The sequence below is a fragment of the Bufo gargarizans genome, chromosome 10 (assembly GCF_014858855.1).
Source record: "Bufo gargarizans isolate SCDJY-AF-19 chromosome 10, ASM1485885v1, whole genome shotgun sequence".
Lineage (NCBI taxonomy): Eukaryota > Metazoa > Chordata > Amphibia > Anura > Bufonidae > Bufo > Bufo gargarizans.
In genome coordinates this window covers 87,457,701-87,482,695 of record NC_058089.1, presented here as the reverse complement: position 1 = coordinate 87,482,695, position 24,995 = coordinate 87,457,701, and the positions used below count along the sequence as shown (strand labels likewise).

Sequence of the window (24,995 nt, the reverse complement as noted above, 5' to 3'; positions counted from 1 at the left end):
TGTAATGGCCGCTGCTCTGCTGTGTATTCCTACTGTAGATATACAGTGGTCCCTCAAGTTACAATGTTAGATGGTTCCTGGACGATCATTGTATCTTGAGTAATTGGTTCCAAAGCCACAAAATGTCGCCCAAGATAAGAGAAAATGAAGATTTCAGAAAAATAAGCAGATAACTACCGTAAAACTCATAAAACAAGTCCTTACATCTAACAGTCAGGAATAGTTGCTAACTAGCATCTGAAGCCTCATTCACACGTCCGTGGTCAGTGATGCCTCTGTGAAGGCGTCCTTGAAGGATCCGCGTGTCTGTTTTTTGCTGCCCGTGTGCAGCTGGAAAAACTTTTTCAAAGCATCTCTTCCTAATGATCCGTGAAACACAGATGGCATCCGTGGTTTTCACGGACCCATAGACTATAATGGGGGCGATGGAACCGTGAACGGATAAAATACAGCATGGTTCTGTGCTAAAAATACACCCATTAAAATGAATGGGGACGCGTGCTGTTGGTGGAGAACACATGCAGCACACATACGTGGAACACTGATGTGTGAATGAGGCCTAATACAGCTATTTTACAAGAGAAGTGGCCTTGAGTGGTTGGGTCTGACTCCGAGGCATTGCATGTGGTCTAGTGTCCACCTACAGTGGGTTAGAAAAGACCATTGTGTGTTGAAAATATTGTATCCTGAGGGAGCACTGTATTAGCACTTCACATAGCGGTAAGTGGCTACCATCCTGCTCCGGGAAGAGGGGGCCTGTATACTTCAAAGGGGTTCTGCAGTTCTTTTAATCTGATGATCTATCCTCTGGAAAGATCATCAGCATCTGATCGGCGGGGGTCCGACACCTGGGACCCCTGCAGATCAGCTGTTTGAGAAGGCAGTGGAGCTGGCAGTAGCGCTGCGGCCTTCTGGCTGTTTACCACAGGCCCAGTGACGTCACGACGAAGTGAACAGAGCTTAGCCCCGGCCAGGCCAGTGATACTAGTCGTGACGTCACTGGGCCTGGGGGAAACTGAGAGAAGGACGCGGCGCTCCTGGAGCGCCGCTGCCTTCTTAAATGGCTAATCGGCGGGGGTCCCAGGTGTCGGACCCTTGCCAATCAGATGCTGATGATCTATCCAGAGGATAGATCATCAGTTTAAAAGAACTGCAGAACCCCTTTAATGCTGATACACAGCCGATGGCTAAAGGACGCAGTCTGGACTGTTTTGAATACAACTCTTTGTCATTGTTATTCTATAGGGGTCGAGCTCTCTTATGTGTGTGTTTTGTCTTTTTAGGTTGTGTTCCTTTTATTTTTCACTGATGCCGTTTAGTTATTAATCTGCCGAGCGCGGGCGCCCGATCCATCAGCGGAACATTGAACCCATTAATCATTGTCCTCCACAAGATGATGGGTTTTCTGCTCCAGTATAAAAGGAGGTGTAACTCTAACCAGTCAGGGGGAGAATAAGAAATTACATTTCAGAGGGGTTATCGGAAATAATGTATTGCTTGTTTAAAAAAAATATATATCCTTAGTAAGACTAGCATCGAGACCACCGCTGCTGGATTACAGGAACGTAACCTCCGTGGTTTCTCATAGCTAAAAAACAAAAGGCTGCAGGAGGCAGTATCCAGCAGTGCCGGATCCGAAGAACTACAACAGGCTGTTCCGGCATAGAAGAGGACAGATAGAGATGTGAAACTAGCCTTAAAGGGGTTGTCCCATTACGACAATGTATCCCCTATCCCGTACGGTGGGAGTCCAACCACTAGGCCCAACTGATGATGAGAACGGAGACCTGTGCTCCCTGTTTAAATGGCGTGGCAGACACGCATACATGTCCTCTGCTTCATTCAACACTAGGGGACTGCCAGAGATGGCTGAGTAGAAGCACTCTGGTATCTCCGTCAGCCCTATATATGGCCAAATGGAGCGGCAGCGTGCATGTGTGACCTGTGCCTCATTCAAACCGATCAGACACTTATCCCCTATCCTGTGAACAAAGGATAAGTTGTCGTAATTGGACAACCTTTTTGTCTCTGTGGTTAGATCCATCTACAGCTCCCACGCCCCGGTGCACACTCCTTCCTGGTGCAAATAATGGTTGTGCCACATGCAGATCCCGTGTGGTCACCTGTGCCTTGTTACTAAGCCTCCTCCAGAATATCACTTTCTATTATTACTTGCTTTTTTTAAATATATATATATATATTCCACAAGGCGGCAGCTTACGCGAGCCGTGACCAAAACCACCCACCGCTCACCTCCTGGCCTTCTGTGTGCTCACAATCCCTTTATAGCACCCACCAGCGGTACGCACATCTTGCAGGTTGTCGTTTTATGAATGATCTCTTTGTCCGCCCAATGCACAAGTTTCTCCAACTTCACAGTTAATGGATGTGTCAGCAAAAAAACGCTAGCTACGTTTCACGCTGTGGTTTAGCTAGGAAGATGGAAGCTACACTTATAGGACTGTATCCATATCCTAGAGCTGGGATCGGCGACCTCCGTCACTCCAGCTGCGGTGAATCTACGAACCCCAGCATGCATGCTTCCTTAACTGTTCTTGGAACTCTTGTAGAAGTGAATGGAGCATGCTGGGAGTTGTAGTTTCACCACAGCTGGAGCTTGCTGACCCCCTGTCCTAGAGGAAGACTTGGAGAGAAGAGGCCCAGGCCGGTCCCATCCCTTTTGCTGCCTCCATGGTAACCACATTGATGGCAAACATGGGGGCAAGATTTTCGGCTAAGGGTTATGAAAACGCCAGTCCTTTCTGACCTGGGTGGCCCATTTTGGTCCTGTCAAGTGGGCTCATTCTTTAGATACCACGATTTCAGGGTGTAGCCGCACTGGACGAATTTCCACAGTAGAAGTTCCACCATGGATGTTGCCATAATTTTTCAGGGAAAAATGGGCAACGATACCTTCTGCAAAATCGTTTCTGCAGCTGTTGGTGTGTGGTCTACCTTCTCATAAGTAACGCACTGTATGACGGGAGCCAAGTGATCTACGTAATATAATAGAAGTGTGTCGGACCCTCGCCAATCAGCTGCATTTAACCGCGTACCCCAGAACGTTTCTCTGCGGAAGTCAAAATGGCTTCAGGTACAGGGATAATGAGACCCAAGGAGGTGGTAAGTGGGGGAGACGGGCTGAACCTCTGTGTGGGAGAGCTGGCACCAGAAGCTGGCATTGACTCATTTTGCCAGAGAATCTCCCTGTTGTGTCTGTGATTTTTCACGGACCAATAGACTTACTGGCGGGTTTTGTCCGCATCACGGACCACAGTAGTGTATGTTTTCACTTGTGTGAATAAACGCATTAAAAGTCATTGGGTACGTGTCCGTGATTCACTAAAAGGGGAACGAGGCCTAAATTGATGTGCTGTACAGTCTGTATCGTAGGCCAGTCTCTGCAATGGATTTTTCCTGCAGCGTCTCGGTGAGATTTGGGGAAATGTCATCCCCTTTGCTGGTAATGTGATACTCTGCAGATTTTTCCCATGCGATTCCCAAACTTAAAGGGGTTTTCCTGCGGCCTTCTCACAGCTTCACTTTCAGCGGTCACATGACCTAAGCGCAGCTCAGCCATATTGAACTGAATGGGGCTGAGTGCGATACCAGGTACAGCCACTATGCAATGTACGGCGCTGTGCTGGGTGAACAGAGAGGCCCAGGTGCTACAGCAAGTGCCGGTGCCTTCTAAAAAAGCTGATCAGCGGGGGTCCTGGGTGTCGGTCCCCCAAGATATGGATGACCTATCCAGACGACAGGTCATCAGTAATAAAAAAAAAAAATGGGAAAACCCCTTTAATATGAGCTCCATATGAACAGAACCTGCAGAACATGCGTTGTTGGCACTTCCGTAGTTGAAAGGTAAAGGCAGCGGAGAGCCTGGTGAACCGTAGCCGGGTATTGCCTTTGCCACATGTTGAAGTGCACAGGATGAGGACATTGGTGGATGGTTTCCACTCTTCCCTATCTGGGGAGGGTTTGAAGCTTTGAAGAAGCCCCTTACACAGATCTGCATCAATCCTCTCGATGTTTACGTCCTGGCATTTCCCAGGTTTAGAATGGACTGAACACGGGACTATTGTCTATGGGGCAGTTAGGCTCCATTCACACGTCCGCAACGTGTTTTGCGGATCCGCAAAACACGGACAGTGGCAATGTGCGTTCCGCCTATAGAATAGAGCAGGGGTAGGCAACCTCCGGCTCCCAGCTGTTGTGAAACTACAACTCCCAGCATGCATACTTGCTCTGCTCTTCTAAGAACTCTCATAGAAATGAATGGAGCATGCTGGGAATTGTAGTTTCACAACAGCTGGGAGCCGGAGGTTGCCTACCCCTGGATAGGGCATGTTCTATTTTTTGGCGAAACGGAAGTGCGGATCCGCAATTCCGTGTCCGGCCAGCACATTGTGCTGCCCCATAGAAATGAATAGGTCCGCAATTCCGTTCCGCAAAATGTGGAACGAAATTGCGGACGTGTGAATGGAACCTCACTGTGTTATATTATTAATTTTTTTTGTGTGCCATTGAAGCATGTACCCTTGTAGGTCCCACTTTCACACAAGTCTTCAATTAGTGTCTAATGGAAAATACAGAAGAAGCGGACATGGAGCAATGCCAGTTATAACATGGGTGGATAGGTACGAGGTGATACCACTCGCCGATATCGGTCCATTTTTATGTTCTCTTTTCCGACTTTCACACTCGTGTGCAGGAAAAACGTACCGCACTCAGATTCCATCCAAAGCCTTTGCTAACTGGGTCTGGAACACATGTCCAAAAGAGCCCTATAGAGGGGAAGTTCAGTGTCCTCTAAAAGTTTTAGATTTGCTCACAAATCATCTGTGTGTGTGATCATCAATCAGAACGATTGTCAGGTTTTCTGCTAGAGTCGGCCAGTGCAGAATTAGTTTCTAAGGGTTGGGGGTGGGGAGGGTATACGTGCACAGACTGATTCTGCCATGTATTTATTGGTATTTTATGTGTCAGCCCCTCGGGCGGTGTTCTGTGACTGGTGTGGATCTCCACACGATGGGCGTCAGATCTGTGCTGCAGTCACTCGGTTAATTGATAAAGCCTCTTTCCTCGGCCCTTGTCCAACCTAAGCTCAAATTTCCCTGTAGTCCTGCACCCGCCGAATTCTTCTCTCATCCTGCAGTCTTTGGCACATGGCCCACATTACGTGGTTGTGTTTTCTAAGAGTGCCAGGCCTCTGTGTGCAGAACTGTGCGGCTACTGTAACGAGCTCCTGATAATGGATGGGACAGTCCGCTTAACAGATCACTGTATTTTTCCGACTATAAGACGCCCCCGCAATTAGAAGCATAAAGATAGAAAATACTATTTTACTGTATTCTATGGGTACAGACACAGTACAAAAGCCAGTGCCCCTTGACTATGCCAGCCACAGTGCCCCATTAGTAGCCATAATGCCCCTGACTATGTTGGTGCCCCCTGATTATGACAGCCACAGTGCCCTGTCACATTGCTAGCCAGAGTGCCCCCCAACTATGCCAGTCACAGTGCCCCCCAACTATGCCAGTCACAGTACCCCCTATCTATGGCAGCCACAGTGCCCCATCACATTGTCAGCCACTGTGTTCCATCAGAGTACACCCTGTCTATGCCAGCCACATGCCTACGGACAGGTGAGGTGCTGTTTTTGGAAGAAAGCAGCCATGCTTTGCTGGTTCTGGACAACTCCTTTAAAGGGGTTGTCCACTGCTTTTAATATTGATGGGCAGTTCACAGGATAGGTCATCAGTATCTGATCGGTGGGGCTGACACCCCGACCCCTGCGTATCAGACCGTAATCCTTTTCCCGATCACCGCTGCCGAGTACATACGCCCACCCGCAGCCTTATGCCTACAGCCCCTTCCCTGCTGTCTGTGTACACGTTCTCTGCTGACTTGCCTCTTTTTTCCCAGTGCTCCCAGTAAATAAAGCTACATTTTACCAGTGTGTCACATCCTACATGAAACAGAAAAACTTTTCCATCCCTTTTAAAAAAATAATTTTAAGGTGTTGGTCAGTGCTCTGTGACTCTGATATCGCTATATACGTGATAGGGGGAACAATATAGGCATACCTGGGGTGATGATCGTACAGGTTGCCCCTCCCGATGCTGCAATTGTAAGTGCCATGCCATTGTGTGTTGGACACTTCGCTCTGATCTGAGTGACAGCTGTGGCATCCAATCAGGAGACTGCTGCAGCCATCAGGGGAGGGGCTGACGTCAGCGCCACCTCTATCCGGTGACCTGTCTACAGTGACATTAACCAGTTTGATATGTCCATCAAGTGGTAATGCTACGTGGCAGCCATGTGGTGTCACATCACCGTGATCTCATATGCACACCCGTGCAGGGGGTAGGAATGGGTTAAAGTGTCTGGACATCCCCTTTAATATCAGCTGATGGTATAGGATGATGCTAATTGAGGGTCCCTTCTTCTGCTTCAGGTCCATTTAAAGGCCCCGATGATCCTGAACGGTGTTTGCGTCATGTGGAGAGGATGGATAGACCTCCAGCGGTTAGACGGGATGGGCTGCTTAGAATTTGATGAAGACAGAGCACAGGTAAGCACATACATCTCGCTCGCTACGTGCCGCCGCATGGCATAACTAGTGCGCAGCCATTATGCTGGATGAGAACCCAGCATGACTTAATATTGTTTTTGGATGCGGGGGGGGGGGGGGGGGGCGCAGGGCCCTGGAAAGTTGGCATGCTGAACGGTGTTCTTGTTTGCTTCCAGCATGAGGACTCCCTGGCGCAGCAAGCCTTTGAGGAAGCTCGCAGAAGAACCCGTGACTTTGAGGACAGAGATCGCTCTCACCGGGAGGAAATGGAGGTGAGAGTTTTACGACCACGCTGCCCTTAACTGGTCAGTACCCCTTAGAAATAATAACTACTACTTGTATTGCATGAGCAGTGGGTGTCAGATCGGGGGGGGGGGGGGGGTATATTTTGTTAGACTGCATTATAGGAAAGATCCTGCAATCTAGTCGCTGTATCAGGACTATGATTGGAAGGAATGAGGGGGAAAAAAAAAAGAGAGGATTATGGTACAAGATACTAATCAAGGATGGTCGGCCCAGAAAAGCAAAGTACCTAAGGATATTGGGCGCCAGGAAGGTGGAGTAAAGGGAGAAAGATATAAGTGAACAAATTAATGCAGGTTCGCAGATTGATACGATGGGAAGGCAGCACAGGTGTGGACAAAACCCACGCCCAAATGAAGTGATCAAAAGACGAGACGGGCACAGGTGGAGTCAGGAAAATGCCTCCCGTGAACCGTCAAAGAAAAAAAACACACAATAAGGCGCCACTCCCTACTGTAAGTAAATGGTTAGAGCGCCAATATCAGATGGTATGTGCAGCAGAATAGATAAATACAGAATACGCATCAGTATGAATAATTAATAAAATCAATAACAAAATCAGTATGAATAATTAACAAAAAATGTACTCGCTGGGGGGTGCTCAACAGAATGAACTCAAGACACCTGAGACTTTGAACCTCCCTCCCCGGCCAGGATCGCATGTAGAAGTGTCGGAAATTGATGGCAGCCCACGTCTGGAGGCTTCTGATCAATCACTTTATTTTGACAAATAATATATGGCTCAACGCGTTTCGGGGTTCTGGATGCCCCCTTCAGGAGTAGTACATGGTATACAATGACCAATGGATACAAATGGTCCCAAGCAATTGGAAGGAAGCCACTTTAACCCTTTTACTGCCAGGGCAATTTTTTAACACTTTTAACAAACTGAAAAATGTAATGATTTTATATAAAAAAAAATATATAATCCCATTACAACCGACATGTTGTGAAAGTGCCACCTGACCCTTTACAGTCATGGGCGCCATCTTTAACTTTTGCACGTAAGAAAAGCTTGAGAATTTATTTTTGTGACAAGCAGCTTACACCTACTGGAAGTAAAAGTTTATATGCACCTATTAATCATATTCACCAGTATTTTAGGGTCCGTCCGGGTGATTATGTTTTAGAAAAAAAGAAAAACCCTCTGAAAGATGTACTGAGGCTGCTTTCACACTTGCGTTGTCAATTCCAGTATTGAAATCTGGCTGAGGATCTCAATACCGGAAATTAAATGGATCAGTTTTGATTTCTTATCCGTATCATTGGGGAACACAGGCATTGACCATGGGTATAGATGTTACTGCTAGGAGGCGGACACTAAGCACACAAAGTGTACCCTTCCTGCAGGGACTAAGCTAAATCAGTTTTAGCTTAGTGTCTGAAGGAGGCCACGGCTCCCAGGGTCTTTACAAAAGTTCTGGCGGCAGTCATGGCCCTGCTCAATGCCAGGGGGACCGTAGCGATCCCTTACTTAGACGACATCCTGTTGAAGGGTCCGTCGTTTCGGCTGACGGCAGACAACCTGACCATTGTTCTGGACACCCCGGAGAGCTTCAGATGGATCCTGAACAGACAGAAGTCTTGTCTTTATCCATCGCAGCGGTTGACTTATCTGGGCATGGTACTCGACACATTTCAGGCCAAGGTATTCTTGCCTCCGGAGAAGCTATCCACTCTTTGTCTTCAGATTCTCCCCTTGTTGAGGCCAGGTCCAGTTCCCATTCGTCGCTGCATGCGGGCTCTGGGTCACATGGTCTCTGCCTTCGAAGCAGTTCCCTATGCTCAATTCCATACCAGAACGCTTCAGCGAGCCATTTTGTCCAGCTGGGACCGCTCCCCAGCCTCTCTGGATCGGCCCATGCCTCTCCCTGCCCAGGTTCGCCGGGCCCTCAGGTGGTGGTTGGTCTCTCCGATGTTGACGTCGGGCTTGCTCGTTCCTTCCTCTCAGTTGGAAGGTGTTAACGATGGACGCAAGCCTTGGGGGGGGGGGGGGGGGGTTGGAAGATCTCTTTTCAAGGGGTATGGTCACGTGAGGAGCGCTCCCTTCCAATCAATGTTCTGGAGTTGAGGGCAATTCAGCTCTCGCTGCGGCATTGGGCCGAGCATATCGGGGGTCGTTCGGGTTCGGTTCGACAACTCCACGGCGGTGGCGTACCTCAAGCACCAGGGCGGCACTCGGAGCCCGGCAGCCATGGCGGAGACGGCGCTGATTCTCAGCTGGTAGGAGGAACATGTTCCGGCACTATCGGCAGTTCACATCCCCGGCGTCGAAAACTGGATCGCAGACTTCCTCAGCTGGGAGCATCTTTTCGGATGCAGTGGTCCAAGCCGTCGTCTTCCAGGATCTACCACCGGCCTCCCGTTTGGTTCTCTTTGCCGCGACTCTTGGCTTTCCTGCAGTCGGGCATGGATTTGGGGCTGGCTCTCGGCTCCCTCAAAGGGCAAGTTTTGGCTCTTTCCGTTCTTTTTCAGAGGAATTTGGCTTCGCTTTTGGCGGTTCAGACTTTTCTGCAGGGGGTGGCGCATGCTGCTCCCCCTTTCCATCCTCCGTTGGATTCTTGGGATCTTATCTAGTGCTCAATGCTCTCCAGTTTTCTTAGTTTGATCCCTTGCAGCAGGTGTCGCTTTGCTTCCTGTCTTACAAGGTGGTAGATCTCTGTTCAAGGGGTATGGTCACGTGAGGAGCGCTCCCTTCCAATCAATGTTCTGGAGTTGGGGGCGATTCAGCTCTCGCTGCGGCATTGGGCCGAGCATCTCGGGGGTCGTTCGGGTTCGGTTCGACCTTGTCTTACAAGGTGGTATTTTTGGTGACAATCACGTCCATAAGTAGGGTGTCGGAACTAGCGGCTCTTATGTCGGTCGCCGTTCCTGATCCTCCATCAGGATAAGGTGGTCCTTCGCCCTGTTCAGTCCTTCCTGCCGAAGGTGGTGTCTGTATTCCATCTAAATTCCCCTCATTTTGTCCGGACCGGTCTCCTCCTCGGGAGCAGTCGCTCTATACCCTTATTTGGTATGAGCCGTTCGAGTCTATCTGTCCCAGATGTCATCTTTCCGGCGGACAGATTCCCTGTTCGTGATTCCAGAGGGGCAGAGACAAGGGCTGGTGGTGTTGAAGGCTTCCATTTCCCGGTGGATTCGTTTGGCCATTTTGGAAGTGTACCTCGTTAATGGCTGCGCCCCACCCATCCGGGTGACTGCTCATTCGGCTCGGGCAGTAGGGGCCTCTTGGGCGGTGCATCACGGGGTTTCGGCCCTTCAAGTGTGCAAGGCGGCTACCTGGTTGTCTTTGCATACTTTTTTCCAGGTTTTATAGAATGCACACCTTTGCTTCGGCTGACGCTTCTCTGAGGCTTAGAGTTTTGCAGACGGCGGTTCTCTGATTGACGGGAGGGGTTCTTGTTGTGCCCAACCTTGAGGACTGCTCTGTAACATCCCATGGTCAAGCCTGTCTCCCCCAATGAACAGAAGAGAAACTGATTTTACGGTTCCGATGCAGATGTGTGAAATCAAAACAGGAAAAAAAATGGATCCGTCACTAAATACATTGAAAGTCAATAGGTGACCCGTTTTTTTAGGCTCCAGTCACAAAACAGAATGCTGACTGAACGAAAGACATCCTGATGCATCTTGAACGGATCTCTTTCTATTCAGATTGCATGAGGACTAAACGGAAACATTTTTTTTTTTCGGGATTGAGATCCTCTGCCGGATCTCGATACCGGAAAACAACAACGCAAGTGTCAAAGTAGCAAAAGAAAAATCTTCACCGATTCCCGCGCTACATATGTTCTGTCGCTTCCCCAGTTGCCCGCTGGTCTCTACTTTCTGGTGCCTCTCATCCCACTGGAATTGACCTTATTCACTGCTTGCTCACAGGCACCTGGTAGTAATGACCAGTGGGAAGCTAAAGTAGCGAGGGATCGGTGAGGTGTCATTTTATTTTATTTGTTTAATACAAAATTTTAACCCCTTTAAATAAACCAAAATCTTTGATACCGGTAAATATTTTATGGTCTAATTTAGATGTGCCAGTGCTTCTCTTCTATCTCCTTTAGTAGTAAGAACAGTCCCATCCCCAATTGTGATAGTCAGAGGCTATATGGCGTTCTTGTTTGGTAAGGGGGTGATAACATGAAGAAAAGCACCAGTATACCCCCTTTCCCCTTGTCCAGGGGACCGTGCAGGGGGAGATGACACTAACTGTGAGCTTTCTTCCTGATGTCACTTGAAGCTTCTCCCCTCTCTTACAGAAACGCAAAACCAGGAAGTAAAACTTTTCATACAGCTTCCTGACTTCAAACGAGTGCTGCAACCCAAATATTGCCAAAAGCTAAGCTCTGCCCCTAAGGGTACGTGCACATGGGGAGGAAAAAATCTGTTTATGATTGGTTGCAGATTTGCAGTGGATTTCACCTTTGCATTGCAGATATTTTCTGTTGCATTCCACTGCGTGTGGACGTAGCCTAATGTTCCAGCCACAGGAGAGAGTTAAGTTCATGGCATGTTACATATGTCCTGGGCAGTGAAAGGGTTATTTGTGCTTGCGTGGGTCTTTTGTATAGTCCATGACCAGGGATCTCTCTTGAGATTGGAACAGCGCCAACTAAGGCTACTTTCACACTTGCGATCGGGGCTCCGCTTGTGAGTTCCGTTTGAAGTCTCTCACAAGCGTCCCTGAACGCATCCGTCCAGCCCTAATGCATTCTGAGTGGATGCGGATCCGCTCAGAATGCATCAGTCTGGCGGCGTTTGGCCTCCGCTCCGCTCAGCAGGCGGACACCCGAACGCTGCTTGCAGTGTTCGGCAAACGGATCCGTCCAGACTTACAATGTAAGTCAATGGGGACAGATCCGTTTGAAGTTGACACAATATGGCTCAATTTTCAAACGGATCCGTCCCCCATTGACTTTCAATGTAAAGTCTGGACGGATCCGTCTCCGGCTACTTTCACACTTAGAATTTTTTTTACAATATAATGCAGACGGATACGCTCTGAACGCAAGTGTGAAAGTAGCCTCACTTTGTCTCTCCCAACTGCTGGTGTGGTGGTAAGAGCTATGAGAAACTGCAGCGTCATACCCCTCCTCCTTGTCTTCAGTTTTAGGGTGCATTCACACGTCCGCAAAATGGGTCTGCAACCTTTCCGCGATTTTGTGGAACGGGTGCGGATCCTCAATTTGCAGACTGCAAAACAGTTGCGGACATGTGAATGCACCCTTATAGTGTTGCTGCAGAAACACTGTTTTGGGGGAGGAGTAGGATTTTAGCCATTTACAGTGAGCTGCAAGCAGGGAGAAAGGGAACTACATGCCCTTGAATAGTAGTCACATCACTTATGATTACACACGTGTATGGGTACATTTAGAATATACCTAAACTTTATTAAAACCTATTTTAAATGTAATAACAAGAATATTATTATTATTATTTATATATATATATATATATATATTATGTATTTTTATTTTTATTTTTTTTATAGTTCTTGGGAAATAGGCACCTGAACTTCAGGTGCCTATCGCGCTTTGGAATTCTTGCACTGTACCGGTGTATGGATTCCACTGGGGCTGCAGTGAACAATGTACAGACTGGAGCACACATCTCTGCTCCTGCCTGCGCCAGCTCCGCTTGCTAAAAACTCTGCATAGCACTTTACTGATGTGCTATGCCAGGCTTTAGTGTGGAAAGTGCAGGCAGGAGCAGCCATGTGCTATGCAGAGCTCCTGCCTCCGCTCTGCTAAAAGCCTTTGGCAAGGCTTTTATTAGAGAGTAGCGAGCAGCTCTACCTAGGACATCACTGCTCCTGCCTGCACCCGCTCCATTAAAGCCTAGTATACCACATTGGTGATGTGCTATGCAGAGCGGATGGTCCTTCAACAGACTTTCTTCTACAGCCTTCAGTTTTAGGGCTCCGTTGGCCTTAAAGGGAGTCTGTCACCTACATAATATGTTTTAAACTGATGATATAGCTCTGTGGGAGGCAGATCCATAACACTGATAGTACCCATGTTTAGTTTTTCAGAGCCTCCAAAGTACCTAAAATAAAGTTTGCAAAATATGCAAATTACCTATCGCAAGTGCCCAGGGGCGGAGTGTGTGCTGCAAGTGCCCAGTGCTCCCCGCCTTACTTGCTCCCGATTCCTCATTTTTGCATCCTTTTCATCTCCATTCATAATCTAGTGCCTGTTCGCTTCACCGCCGGGTCCGGGCCAGTTGCGTACACCGGCGGTAAAGCGCACAGGCTCTGGCTTATGAATGGAGACGAAAATGACGCCGCAAGGATACAGGGACTGGCCGGACGATACAGAGGGGAGGAGTCAGGAGCAAGTAAGACTGGGAGCACTGGGCACTTGCAGCACACACTCCGCCCCTGGGCACTTGCGATAGGTAATTTGTATATTTTTAAAACTTTATTTTAGGTACTTTGGAGGCTCTGAAAATCTAAACATGGGTACCATCAGTGTTATGGATCTGCCTCCCACAGAGCTATATCATCAGTTTAAAACATGTTATGTAGGTGACAGACTCCCTTTAACCTCTTAAGGACATAGGGCGTACAGGTACGCCCTTGTGCCCTGGTACTTAAGGACACAGGGCGTACATGTACGCCCTGTGCATTTTCGATCACCGCCGCACGGCGGGCGGTGATCGGAACCCCGTGCCTGCTCAAATCATTGAGCAGGCACTTGGAGCAAATGCGCCGGGGGGTCCGGTGACCCCCCCATGTATGCGATCGCAGAAAACCGCAGGTCAATTCAGACCTGCGGTTTTCTGCGTTTCCGGGTTATTCGGGTCTCTGAAGTCCCGATAACCCGGAACAGGATGGTGATGGTGGTGTGATTTCACCCCACCAATCACCATCCAGCGATCCTGAGTGGTGATGGTGACATCACCACTCAGGATCGCTTTCTGATTGGTCTGTGGGCGGTCCGGCGGCAGATTCAAAAGAGGCAGGCGCTCCTCTCCTCCTCCTTTTGTGTTCCGGAGCCGGAGGAGAGAGGAGCTGCCTGCACGTGTCTGCCACCGCTGCCTGCACCCCGATCTGTGCCCCCCAGGACCCGATCTGTGCCCCCCAGGACCCGATCTGTGCCCCCCAGGACCCCATCAGGTACATAGGGACAGCTAGGGAAAGTTTGGTTTAGGCAGGGAAAAAAAAGGGAAAGTTAGTTTTTGAACTTTGATTGCATCACCCTAAGTTAGGGTGTCTGGGGTCCACAGCACAGCTGTGTGACCCTAGACCCCCCAGGGGTGCTCCCAATTTAGCACTGACATCGGATAAAAAAAACTGGTTCTCAGACTTGAGACACCCAAAAAAAACTAAAATAATTTATTAAAAGTAGACATATTAGGTATCGCCGCGTCGGTAATAATCTCCTCTATAAAACTACCCCATGACCTAACCCCCCAGATTAACACGGTCAAGGAAAAAAAAAAAAAAAAGGTGCGAAAAAAGTTTTTTTTTGTCACCTTACATAATAAAAAGTTTAATAGCAAGCGATCAAAAAGTCATATAGCCCCCCAAAAAGTGCCAATAAAGCCGTCCGCTCATCCCACAAAAAATGAGCCCCCACATGAGATAATTGGATAATTTTTTTTTTTTACAAAAATGACCCTTAGACTTTAGAGATACCCCCAAAAAAAATTGAATCAAAAAAGATAATATAGTCTAAAACCAAAATAATTGTAAAAAAAGTTGACTTATCAGGTATTGCCGCGTCCGTAAGAATCTCCTCTATAAAAATACCCCATGACCCAACCCCCCAGATTAACACGGTCCAAAAAATAAATAAATAGGTGCAAAAAAATAATTTTTTGGTCACCTTACATAACAAAAAGTTTAATAGCAAGCGATAAAAAAGTCATATAGCCCCCAAAATAGTGCCAATAAAACCGTCCGCTCATCCCGCAAAAAATGAGTCCCCACATGAGATAATTGGATAAAAAAAAAAAAAAAATGACCCTTAGACTTTAGAGATACCCAAAAAAAGATTTGTATCAAAAAAGATAATATAGTCAAAAACCTAAATAATTGTAAAAAAAAAGTAGACTTATTAGGTATTGCCGCGTCCGTAAAAATCTCCTCTATAAAAATATCCCATTACCTAACCCCCCAGATTAACACAGTAAAAAAAAAAAAAAAAAAAAAACAGTGCCAAAACCGCTATTTTTGGCACTTTTCCATTTCAATCAGTTTTTTCCGGTAATAAAACAAGGGTTAACAACCAAACAAAACTTAATATTTATTACCCTGATACTGCAGTTCACAGAAACACCACATTTGTGGTCGTAAACTGCTGTATCAGTAAAAGGGAGGCCGCAAAAGGAAAGGACCGACATGGTTTCTGGAAGGCCGATTTTGATGGCCTTTTTTATTGACACCATGTCCCTTTTGAAGCCCCCCTGATGTACCCTAGAGTAAAAACTCCCCAAAACTGACCCCATCTAAGAAACTACACCCCTCAAGGTATTCAAAACTGATTATACAAACTTCATTAACCCTTTAGGTGTTCCTCAACAGTTAATGGCAAATGGAGATGAAATTTCAGAATTTCAATTTTTGGTAACCTTGCGTCACAAAAATGTAATATAGAGCAACCAAAAATCATATTTACCCTAAAAATAGTCCCCAAAAAAATGCCACCTTATCCCGTAGTTTCCAAAATGGGGTCACTTTTAGGGAGTTTCTACTCTAGGGGTGCATCAGGGGGCTTCAAATGGGACATGGTGTAAATAAACCAGTCCATAAAAATCAGCCCTCCAAAAACCAAACGGCGCACCTTTCCCTCTACGCCCCGCTGTGTGGCCGTACAGTAGTTTACGGCCACATATTGGGTGTTTCTGTAAACGGCAGAGTCAGGGCAATAAAGATACAGTCTTGTTTGGCTGTTAACCCTTGATTTGTTAGTGGAAAAAATGGGTTAAAATGGAAAATTAGACAAAAAAATGAAATTTGCAAATTTCATCCCCATTTGCCAATAACTCTTGCGCAACACCTAAAGGGTTAACGACGTATGTAAAATCAGTTTTGAATACCTTGAGGGGTGTATTTTCTTAGATGGGGTCACTTTTAGGGAGTTTCTACTCTAGGGGTGCATCAGGGGTCTTCAAATGGGACATGGTGTAAATAAACCAGTCCATAAAAATCAGCCCTCCAAAAACCAAACGGCGCACCTTTCACTCTATGCCCCGCTGTGTGGCCGTACAGTAGTTTACGGCCACATATGGGGTGTTTCTGTAAACGGCAGAGTCAGGGTAATAAAGATACAGTCTTGTTTGGCTGTTAACCCTTGCTTTGTTAGTGGAAAAAATGGGTTAAAATAAAAAATTTGACAAAAAAAAGAAATTCTCAAATTTCATCCCCATTTGCCAATAACTCTTGTGCAACACCTAAAGGGTTAACAACGTATGTAAAATCAGTTTTGAATACCTTGAGGGGTGTTTTCTTAGATGGGGTCATTTTTGGGTGGTTTCTATTATGTAAGCCTCGCAAAGTGACTTCAGACCTGAACTGGTCCCTAAAAATGTCGTTTTTGTAAATTGCTGAAAAATTTCAAGATTTGCTTCTAAACTTCTAAGCCTTATAACATCCCCAAAAAATAAAATATCATTCCCAAAACAATTCAAACATAAAGTAGACATATGGGGAATGTAAAGTCATCACAATTTTTGGGGGTATTACTATGTATTACAGAAGTAGAGAAACTGAAACTTTGAAATTTGCTAATTTTTCCAAAAATTTGTTAAATTAGGTATTTTTTGGTGCAAAAAAAAATATTTTTTTGACTTCATTTCACCAGTGTCATGAAGTACAATATGTGACGAAAAAACAATCTCAGAACGGCCTGGATAAGTCAAAGCGTTTTAAAGTTATCAGCACTTAAAGTGACACTGGTCAGATTTGCAAAAAATGGCCTGGTCCTAAGGTGTAAAAAGGCTGTGTCCTTAAGGGGTTAAAACCGAAGGCTGTAGAAGAGAAACTGTATGGCCCTGCAAAAAAAAAAAAAGAAAACAACATGTCCTATTCTTGTCCATTTTGCGTGTTAGAATAGGCATTTCTATATTGGGCGGCCCGTTCTGATCCGCAGATTGCGGAACACACACGGGCAGCATCCCTGTTTTGCGGATCCGCAATCTGATAGCTCGATAGGTAGCCCTTCTCTCTGAACTTCTGACCGCTCATTAACACTCACTTAAGCTAAATTCATATCAAACTTTATACAAATTCAGCTGTGACTGCTTATGAGTTGTTGAAAGTACAGATATCGGGCACAGAGCGGGTTGTCAGAGGTTCTTGTGACGGATTCAGTGTGAGGGTCTGCAAGCTCATCGAGACTCCAAGCTGTAGAGTGAAAACCTGTTGAAAATTTTGAATAAAGACTAATTGAAAAATAAAAATAAAATAAAAATATATATTTTAAGCCCAAAATAGAGGGTGCTAATTTTTTTTTAAATGGCCCCAAAGGTGTCCATAGCCTTTAAGAGATTTATCACAAAATTTGAGTTTATACCAAACATTTCAAGTATCAATCAATGAATTTTATAGATGCTTAGACCTGTAGCTAGTAGTGAATCATAAATCCTCAACCCCCTGCACATGATCAGTAATCAAGACTATTGGAAGTCTAGTCTAGTACTTGAGAATACATGACGGCCTTTCTGAAGATCAGATCCTTTAATATATTTGTCTTTAATAGTTGATTTATACATCTAATCCACTGCAGTAACTTTGTAATATATTATATTACTTTTCTTGTACTCCAGGCTGAATTACATTTATTTTACTCCAGAGCTGCATTCGTAATTCTGATGGGTATTGGAAACAGACAAGCTTATTGACAGTTTCACCCTTAACGGAAACCTGTTAACTCCCCTAAACTACTGTAAGGGCTGAGTAGCTCAAAAGACACACATGCAATTGTAATTTTTCTACTTGCTTACATTCCCCTGCAATCAGTTTGCAATGGATCCATGCACTATGTGGACTCCTACACGCTGCGATATAAGACCTTATGTACACGACTGTAGTTTTGGTCCGCATCCGATTCTCTTTTTTTTTTTTTTTTAGATCGGGCGCGGATCCATTCATTTCAATTAGGCCGTATCCGTATTTGCATTCCGCGGCCCCTCAAAAAATAGAACAAGTCCTATTCTTGCCCATGTTGCGCTACGTGGTACATGGGTGGTGCTATCAGTGATTTGCGGACCGCAAAAAAGTATACGGTCGTGTGCACGAGGCCTAATAGAGAGAACTCCTAATAGCTTAATAGCTGATGGATCCGTTGCGGGGGAATGCAAGTTGAATAGAAGGAGAAATTGGACATTCGGAATCTGTGTCCTTTTTGCTATTCGTTTAGTAGTGAATATCGGGCGCTATCTGTGGCCGCTAACGGATGCCTGTAATAGCAGCCTAAGGTCTCTTGCACACGACCATATGTATTTTGCGATCTGCAAAACATTTTGCGGAACGGAAGAGCTGGCCCCTAATAGAACAGTCCTATCCTTGTCCGTGATGCGGACAATAATAGGATATGTTCTATTTTTTTTGCGGAACGGAAATATGGACATACGGATTGCACAAGGAATAACTTCGTGGGTTTTTTTTGTGCACCCATTAAAATGAATGGTTCCGCATACGGTCCACAAAAAGAACGGACACGGAAAGAAAATATGTTCGTGTGCAAGAGGCCTAATACAGTCTTTCCTACATCCAATTCTTGTGCACCTCCTGGTGTAAAGACAACACTTTCTAGAATGTAGATTAAGCCTTAACTATGAAATGTGCAGAATTGTGAATGCAGCTCTGGAGTACTATACAGGCTGTAACAGCGGTCCAGTACAAGATGCATTGTATTTACAGGTGTGCGTAACCTTTTTGCAGATTTGTTATGCAGAAAAGACTTAATCGCTAGGTTCTTTTTGATCTCTGCTCTCTTTGAAACCTACTACCCCTGCTTTTTATACTAACCAGACTTCTTCAGCTACTGCAGTGTCAGCCGCCCTTCTTTCTTTTCCACTACCACCAGTCTGCAGGCTCAGCCCCTTTCCTTAGCACAATGTACGACTTGTGATTTCAGACTGGTATGGCGCGCACAATGGAAAGCCTAGTGATGATGCAGTGGGAGCTCCCTCTGCTGTTCAGATGTGTAATTGCAGGATTGGTTTAAAAATTCTACAGTGGGGCCTTTTTCTGCTTCTTTCTTCATTTACTGCCTGGATTGTTACTTTGGTTTTCCTTGGATGCTTCCTGCTGTGCTTCTTGCACAGTTGTGCCTTTGACTAGATATAATAGCAGTGATTTTGAAGGCTGGATCTTAATTCACGCAGATTTAAGAAGGTTTTGCCTTGATTTGATTTTTCACACAACTGTGGCTTTTCGGAAAAAAATAAAAACGGCACAACCGCAACTCCACTTTCTTACAATTATTCACCTGAATGAGGATTGCAGAAATCAATGTGCTTGCCTCCCCATTTAAAAAAAATGGAACTGAAGCTGAACATCCAACAAAATCCTCAGCGTGTGAAGGCGCCCTAAGGCCTCTTTCACACGGGCGAGATTTCTGCGCGGGTGCAATGCGTGAGGTGAACGTATTGCACCCGCACTGAATCCGGACCCATTCATTTCTTTGGGGCTGTGCAGATGAGCGGTGATTTTCACGCATCACTTGTGCGTTGCGTGAAAATTGCAGCATGTTCTATATTCTGCGTTTTTCACGCAACGCAGGCCCCATAGAAGTGAATGGGGCTGCGTGAAAATCGCAAGCAAGTGCGGATGCGGTGCGATTTTCACGCACGGTTGCTAAGAGACGATCTGGATGGGGACCAGATCATTATTATTTCCCCTTATAACATGGTTATAAGGAAAAATAATAGCATTCTGAATACAGAATGCATAGTACAATAGCGCTGGAGGGGTTAATTTTTATTTATTTATTAAACTCCCCTTAATCCACTTGTTCGCGCAGCCGGCTTCTCTTCTGTCTTCATCTGTGAGGAATAGGACCTTTGATGAGGCACAGGTTAGAACCATAGGGTTGGTCTGCACCAAGGCCTGACAACCCCTTTAAGCCACTCCCCTTCCTGCTAAGCCACGCCCCTTGACAGGCAAGATGCAGTGGATTATGATTTTTTATTGATGACTCCGCCTATTTATACTATAAATACATCTACCTGTTGCTATACCTTTCTGTGAACTACGTGTGATGGATTATTACGGTGGCAACAAAGGACTATGAACTGCGTATAGAACAATAAAGTATTATACAAATACAAGTCTACAGTCTATAATTGCTATATCTATATCACTGGTTATATAAATCTATATACATGTAGACACACACCGCAATACATTAACAACACTATAAAACCTGACTACGCTACCACAATACAATCTACTTATTCCACCCCACAATCTATCTAGACATACACTTACATACCCACGCTATTAGCAGAGCCCACCCACCTGGCTATACGCTGTCCCTATGGGGGTATAAAGGGTTAATAGTGGCACTGCAAGGGTTAATACGATGCAGGCCATGGATACCAATATAGGGCAGGGGTATAGCTAAGTAGGGGTACCGGGATATAGGGCTTGTATAGCTATATATATCAGGGATTGGTGGCAGTGGGAATAATGCAGGGGTCTAAGGAAAGCGTTAATCAGGGGTTAATATTGGAGGGGTTAATGCTCGTTGGTCTAGGTCAGTGATGGCGAACCTATGGCACGGGTGCCAGAGGCGGCACTCAGTGCCCTCTCTGTGGGCACCCGGACCTTGGAGGAAGTGCAAGGTGTAACACTATGCCTTAGACTTTTTCTGCCATTCATCAGCGCAGGGCATGCTATGAATGGCACAGACAGCTCACTGAATGTAGGCAGGCTATTACAGATAAATGATAAAGTACATGGAAGATATTCTATATTAGTATTCGGGGTAAATGGCCATGTTGGCACTTCGCGATAAATAAGTGGGTTTTGGGTTGCAGTTTGAGCACTCGGTCTCTAAAAGGTTCTCCATCACTGGTCTAGGTGGTAGGGAAAGGGTTACTCAGCCAGTCCAGGTTTAACGCTTGTCTTCCAGGGGTTCTTGCTCGTCGTCCTGGGGTTGATACTCCCTTGGCTCGTTTCTCAGATGTTAATTCTCGCTCGGGATGCTGGGCTCGCGCTCTTCTAGCCGGAGGATCGCTTTGATCCTGCCGCCTGTGAAATGACCGCGCATCTCCAGCGCCCTTTGTTCCCCTGTCCTTGTAATGTAAAACATCTATGGCCCCGCCAGAGGTGTTATCAAAAGGCAGAGGATCTCCATTGATCCTCTGTCTTTTGAAGTGACCGCCACTGGAGATAATGGTCCAGTCATCTAGGCGGCATCTTCCTCCTGCAGGCGCTGGAGGGGCACCTGTGCTTGGGTGAAATCTTGGCTATATATATATATATATATATATATATATATATATATATATATATATATATATATATATATATATATATATATATATATATATACACACACACACAACCTGGGGCAAATAGCCAATACAATGGGTATATGGGTAGATAGATATATATATATATATATATTGGGTCCATACTGGCCCTACAGGGCATATATATTATATTTAAATCTACCCCTTCCCTCTACAACCCCCCTATTGTATGCACGTCATGTATGTCACACATTTTGATGCCTTCTGCATTGCTGTTTTCTCGTTTGCTCTTACGTTTTTTATGCTTGTATTCTCTTATGTATGCATTCCCAATTGTAAACCTTGACTGTTTGCTTGTTTCAAAAAGACGAGTTAAAAAATAAAATAATGCACCAAATGTAAGCCAAATTTTCAGGCGCCAACCACGATAGTAAATGTGGGCTATTCTATTTAGTGCCGCTTGGATTTCTATAGAAACTTTTTAATGTAACATCTAGCTGCAAAAAATAAAAAAAGCTATTTTTTTCTGAAAAACAGGTCCAGTCTTGTAGAACTCTTACTTTTATATACAAGTATCCCTCTTCTATGAAGGTAAATGTAGTGGAGCTTATGGGGTCAGCATCAGGTTCGTCCCACACAGTAGAGAGTGCATTGAGTTTACATTAACCCCTTCACCTGACTGTGTGTGTGGTTTTTTTCTGCACCCCTTGCATATGTCTACCTCTCGGTTTCTAACTTTAAACAGAATTTCTCTCTGGTGTAGGCTCGACGGCAACAGGATCCCACCTCCGGCCTGGGCAGCGGAGATGACCTGAAGCTACGTTAAGCCTGGCACTGCTTCCCTCAGTCCAGCGATGTGCGAGACCTGGAGAACACAAGCCTTTGACGGTTTCATCTCAACCCTCCACTTGGAAGCCCCCATGTCTGCACGCGTGCCTCCTGCACCCTTCAGAAATGGTTCCTGTCCTTCAGTGCCCCCTCTCCCTCGTCTATGCAAGCTTTTAGCCGCACGCGGTGTGCACTCAGGCGGCTGTAGGCTTTTATTTACAGTTTGCTGATAAAATAGGTCAATAGTGTTTTGTTAGTTTTTTTTTTGTTTTTGTTTTTATTACGGTTAATTTTCTGCTGGTACGTATCCCGTTGTACCGGTGTTAGGTCAATTAGAAAAGCACCACTGACACGTTACACAGAGGCTTCTTACTGGACGGCTTGCTGCAGGAAGGGTTAATGCTTGCAATCACAATAATGCCTTTTATCTATTGTTTAATTTTATGTTATTTTGTTATTTACTTAATGTTTGTTTTTATTAATTATTTTATGTCCTTGCAGAATATCTCTTAGGCCAGGGATGCTAAACCTGCGGCCCTTCAGCTGTTGTAAAACTACAACTCCCACAATGCCCTTTCTGTAGGATGATAGCTGTAGGCTGTCAGGGAATGATGGGAGTTGTAGTTTTGCAACAGCTGGAGGGCCACAGGTTGAGCACGCCTGTCTTAGGCTATGTGTGGTCTATTTTTCTGGCAGGGGAGGACCAACCACGGGTGGAACCTTTTAGGGTATGTTCACAGAGTGTTTTCGACGTGTATTTTGATGCGGATCCCGCACCCAAAAACTGCACTGAAAATGCTTGCAGTTTATCTCCATTGAATTAAATGGGGAAATCGTTTATTTTTTTTCTTGCTTTTGGTTTCAAAAACTGCACTGCGGAAAAAAAAGAAGTGATCCATCCATTCTTGAGCTGGATTGTGGTCGACATCCGTGTCCAGAGTTCCCATTGAAATGGGAACCGCATCAAAAAAAGTGAAAAATTGCATTGGCATAGAAACTGCATCCTGAAGCGGATTCCACCCCAGGTTTTTCATCAGCACAGAATATACCCATACCGCTCTCCTGCACATAGCTTTCGATAGAGGCACCATTGTTGCACTCCCAACACCCATATTGTGTTTCTAGTTTTTTTTTTTGTTTTTTTCACCGTTTTGAACAGTTTAGAAAGTGTACTTTTTTTATCTGCAGAACCCCCCCTTTAAAGGGCTTTTTATATTGATGACCTATCCTTGGGATAGGTCATCAATAACAGATCGGCGGGGGTCTGACACCCGGGACCCCCGCTGATCAGCTGTATGAGGAGACGGCGCGCAGTGTGCACATGCCATCTTCCTTCTCTGCTGCTGTATGTCTATGGGACAGCAGCAGTGAACAGAAAGACAGAAGGGAGATGGGAGTCGGGACGTGCACACTGCGCGCCGTCTCCTCATACAGCTGATCAGCGGGGGTCCCGGGTGTCAGACCCCCGCCGATCTGATATTGATAAGGATAGGCCATCAATAGAAGAAGCCTGAACAACCCCTTTAATATCTTGACCTGATGTGGGGGATGGTATTACTGCTGCCATGACGCGCGCTCCTTCGTGTATTGCTATCGGCACAGAGGCAAGCTAGCTTTGAGGCTATGGATGAATTAAATTATGCGCACCGCTGCTCCATTCATCAGGCACTGTATGAATGTAGCGGCAGTACACATGCCCGATCTGCCGCTCCATGCATTTTTTTTCGGGTACAGGACTATCATTCTCACGATCGGAGGGTGTCACAGCAGTAGGACCAGAACACCCCTTTAATCTGCATGCTTACAGCTAATGAAGCAACCTCCTGTCAGGGAGTTGGAGATCAGGGAAATCATGCTAAGATTTCACCTCTTTCCTCTGCATGAGGTATTATGGAGGTATCCCTCTCTACAAGCATTGTTTCTAGTGGACATTACGGCGCCTCTCAGAGGCACACAGTGCTTATAGGGTCGCTAAGTAAAAAAAAAAAAAAAAAAAAAAACTTTTGTTATGTCATAGAAACACGTCAAACATTTTGATCAGTTGGGGTCTGAGTGCTGAGACCCCCACGGATCACTACAAGGGAAGAAAACCACTTGTATATGCCGCGCTCTCCCTCCTTGCTGCAGGAAACGGGCTCAATAGAAGTCAATGGGCCCATATTGATTCTGTCCTATGCAGCAAGGAGAGAGAGCGAAATGTGCAAGCGCTTCTCAGCACTCAGACCCCTACGATCGAAACCTTTGATATATCTTTTTTTAAAGTGACCCTTTAAGGACCGTAATATGAAATGGTTGGGACTGCAGAAAACCTGGCCAAAATAGATTGCTGATAATTCAGCTCTATAATCGTTGCGTCTTTCTGTGCGGCAGGACCATATATTTTTTTTTCTTTATATATATATATATATATATATATATATATATATATATATATATATATATAGTGTGACTGAATACCGTCTATTGTATAGATCGGATTAACCCATTCACCTGCACAAAACGTATCATTGTCAATGGAAGGAGATGGATTTCAACCAAACATTTCATTATTGAAGGTTTATTCAACTTTTGGTTAGTTTAGTGGCAGCTTTGTCTTATTTTATTACATCATGTCTATTCTGATATCTGGTACCGACCATATCCCTCAACTATCAGCTGTCTGGAATATTTTCTTATCAAATGGAGCATCATCTCCAAAATCTGGGAGCCTGACCCAATTTCACCAAAAATACGTCTCTACCTGGATGACCATAAAACCTGGCTTTAATTTGTCTGCTGCAGGTCACCCAGCACCTGAACGGTTCGATGCTTTAAGTCCTATATGTTTGTACATTGTCCTAGTGAATACTGTAAGATTTTGATGTGT

General features: G+C 45.5%; 1 protein-coding gene across 4 annotated transcripts in view; it reads left to right on the top strand.

Annotated features, from left to right (window-relative positions):
- The window catches only part of CBFB (core-binding factor subunit beta), a 34,808-nt gene extending 10,679 nt beyond the window's left edge, over positions 1-24,129 (top strand). The window contains exons 4-6 of one of the 4 annotated variants that reach the window (XM_044270337.1): positions 6,461-6,577; positions 6,754-6,849; positions 22,047-24,129. In XM_044270337.1, the coding sequence (XP_044126272.1) occupies positions 6,461-6,577; positions 6,754-6,849; positions 22,047-22,064 (231 nt within the window). In that variant the 3' untranslated portion in view covers positions 22,065-24,129. Of the gene's footprint in view, positions 1-6,460; positions 6,578-6,753; positions 6,883-22,046 lie in introns of all 4 variants that reach the window. The other 3 variants (XM_044270336.1, XM_044270333.1, XM_044270335.1) reach the window with 3 other exon arrangements.
- Positions 24,130-24,995: the final 866 nt, after the last annotated feature.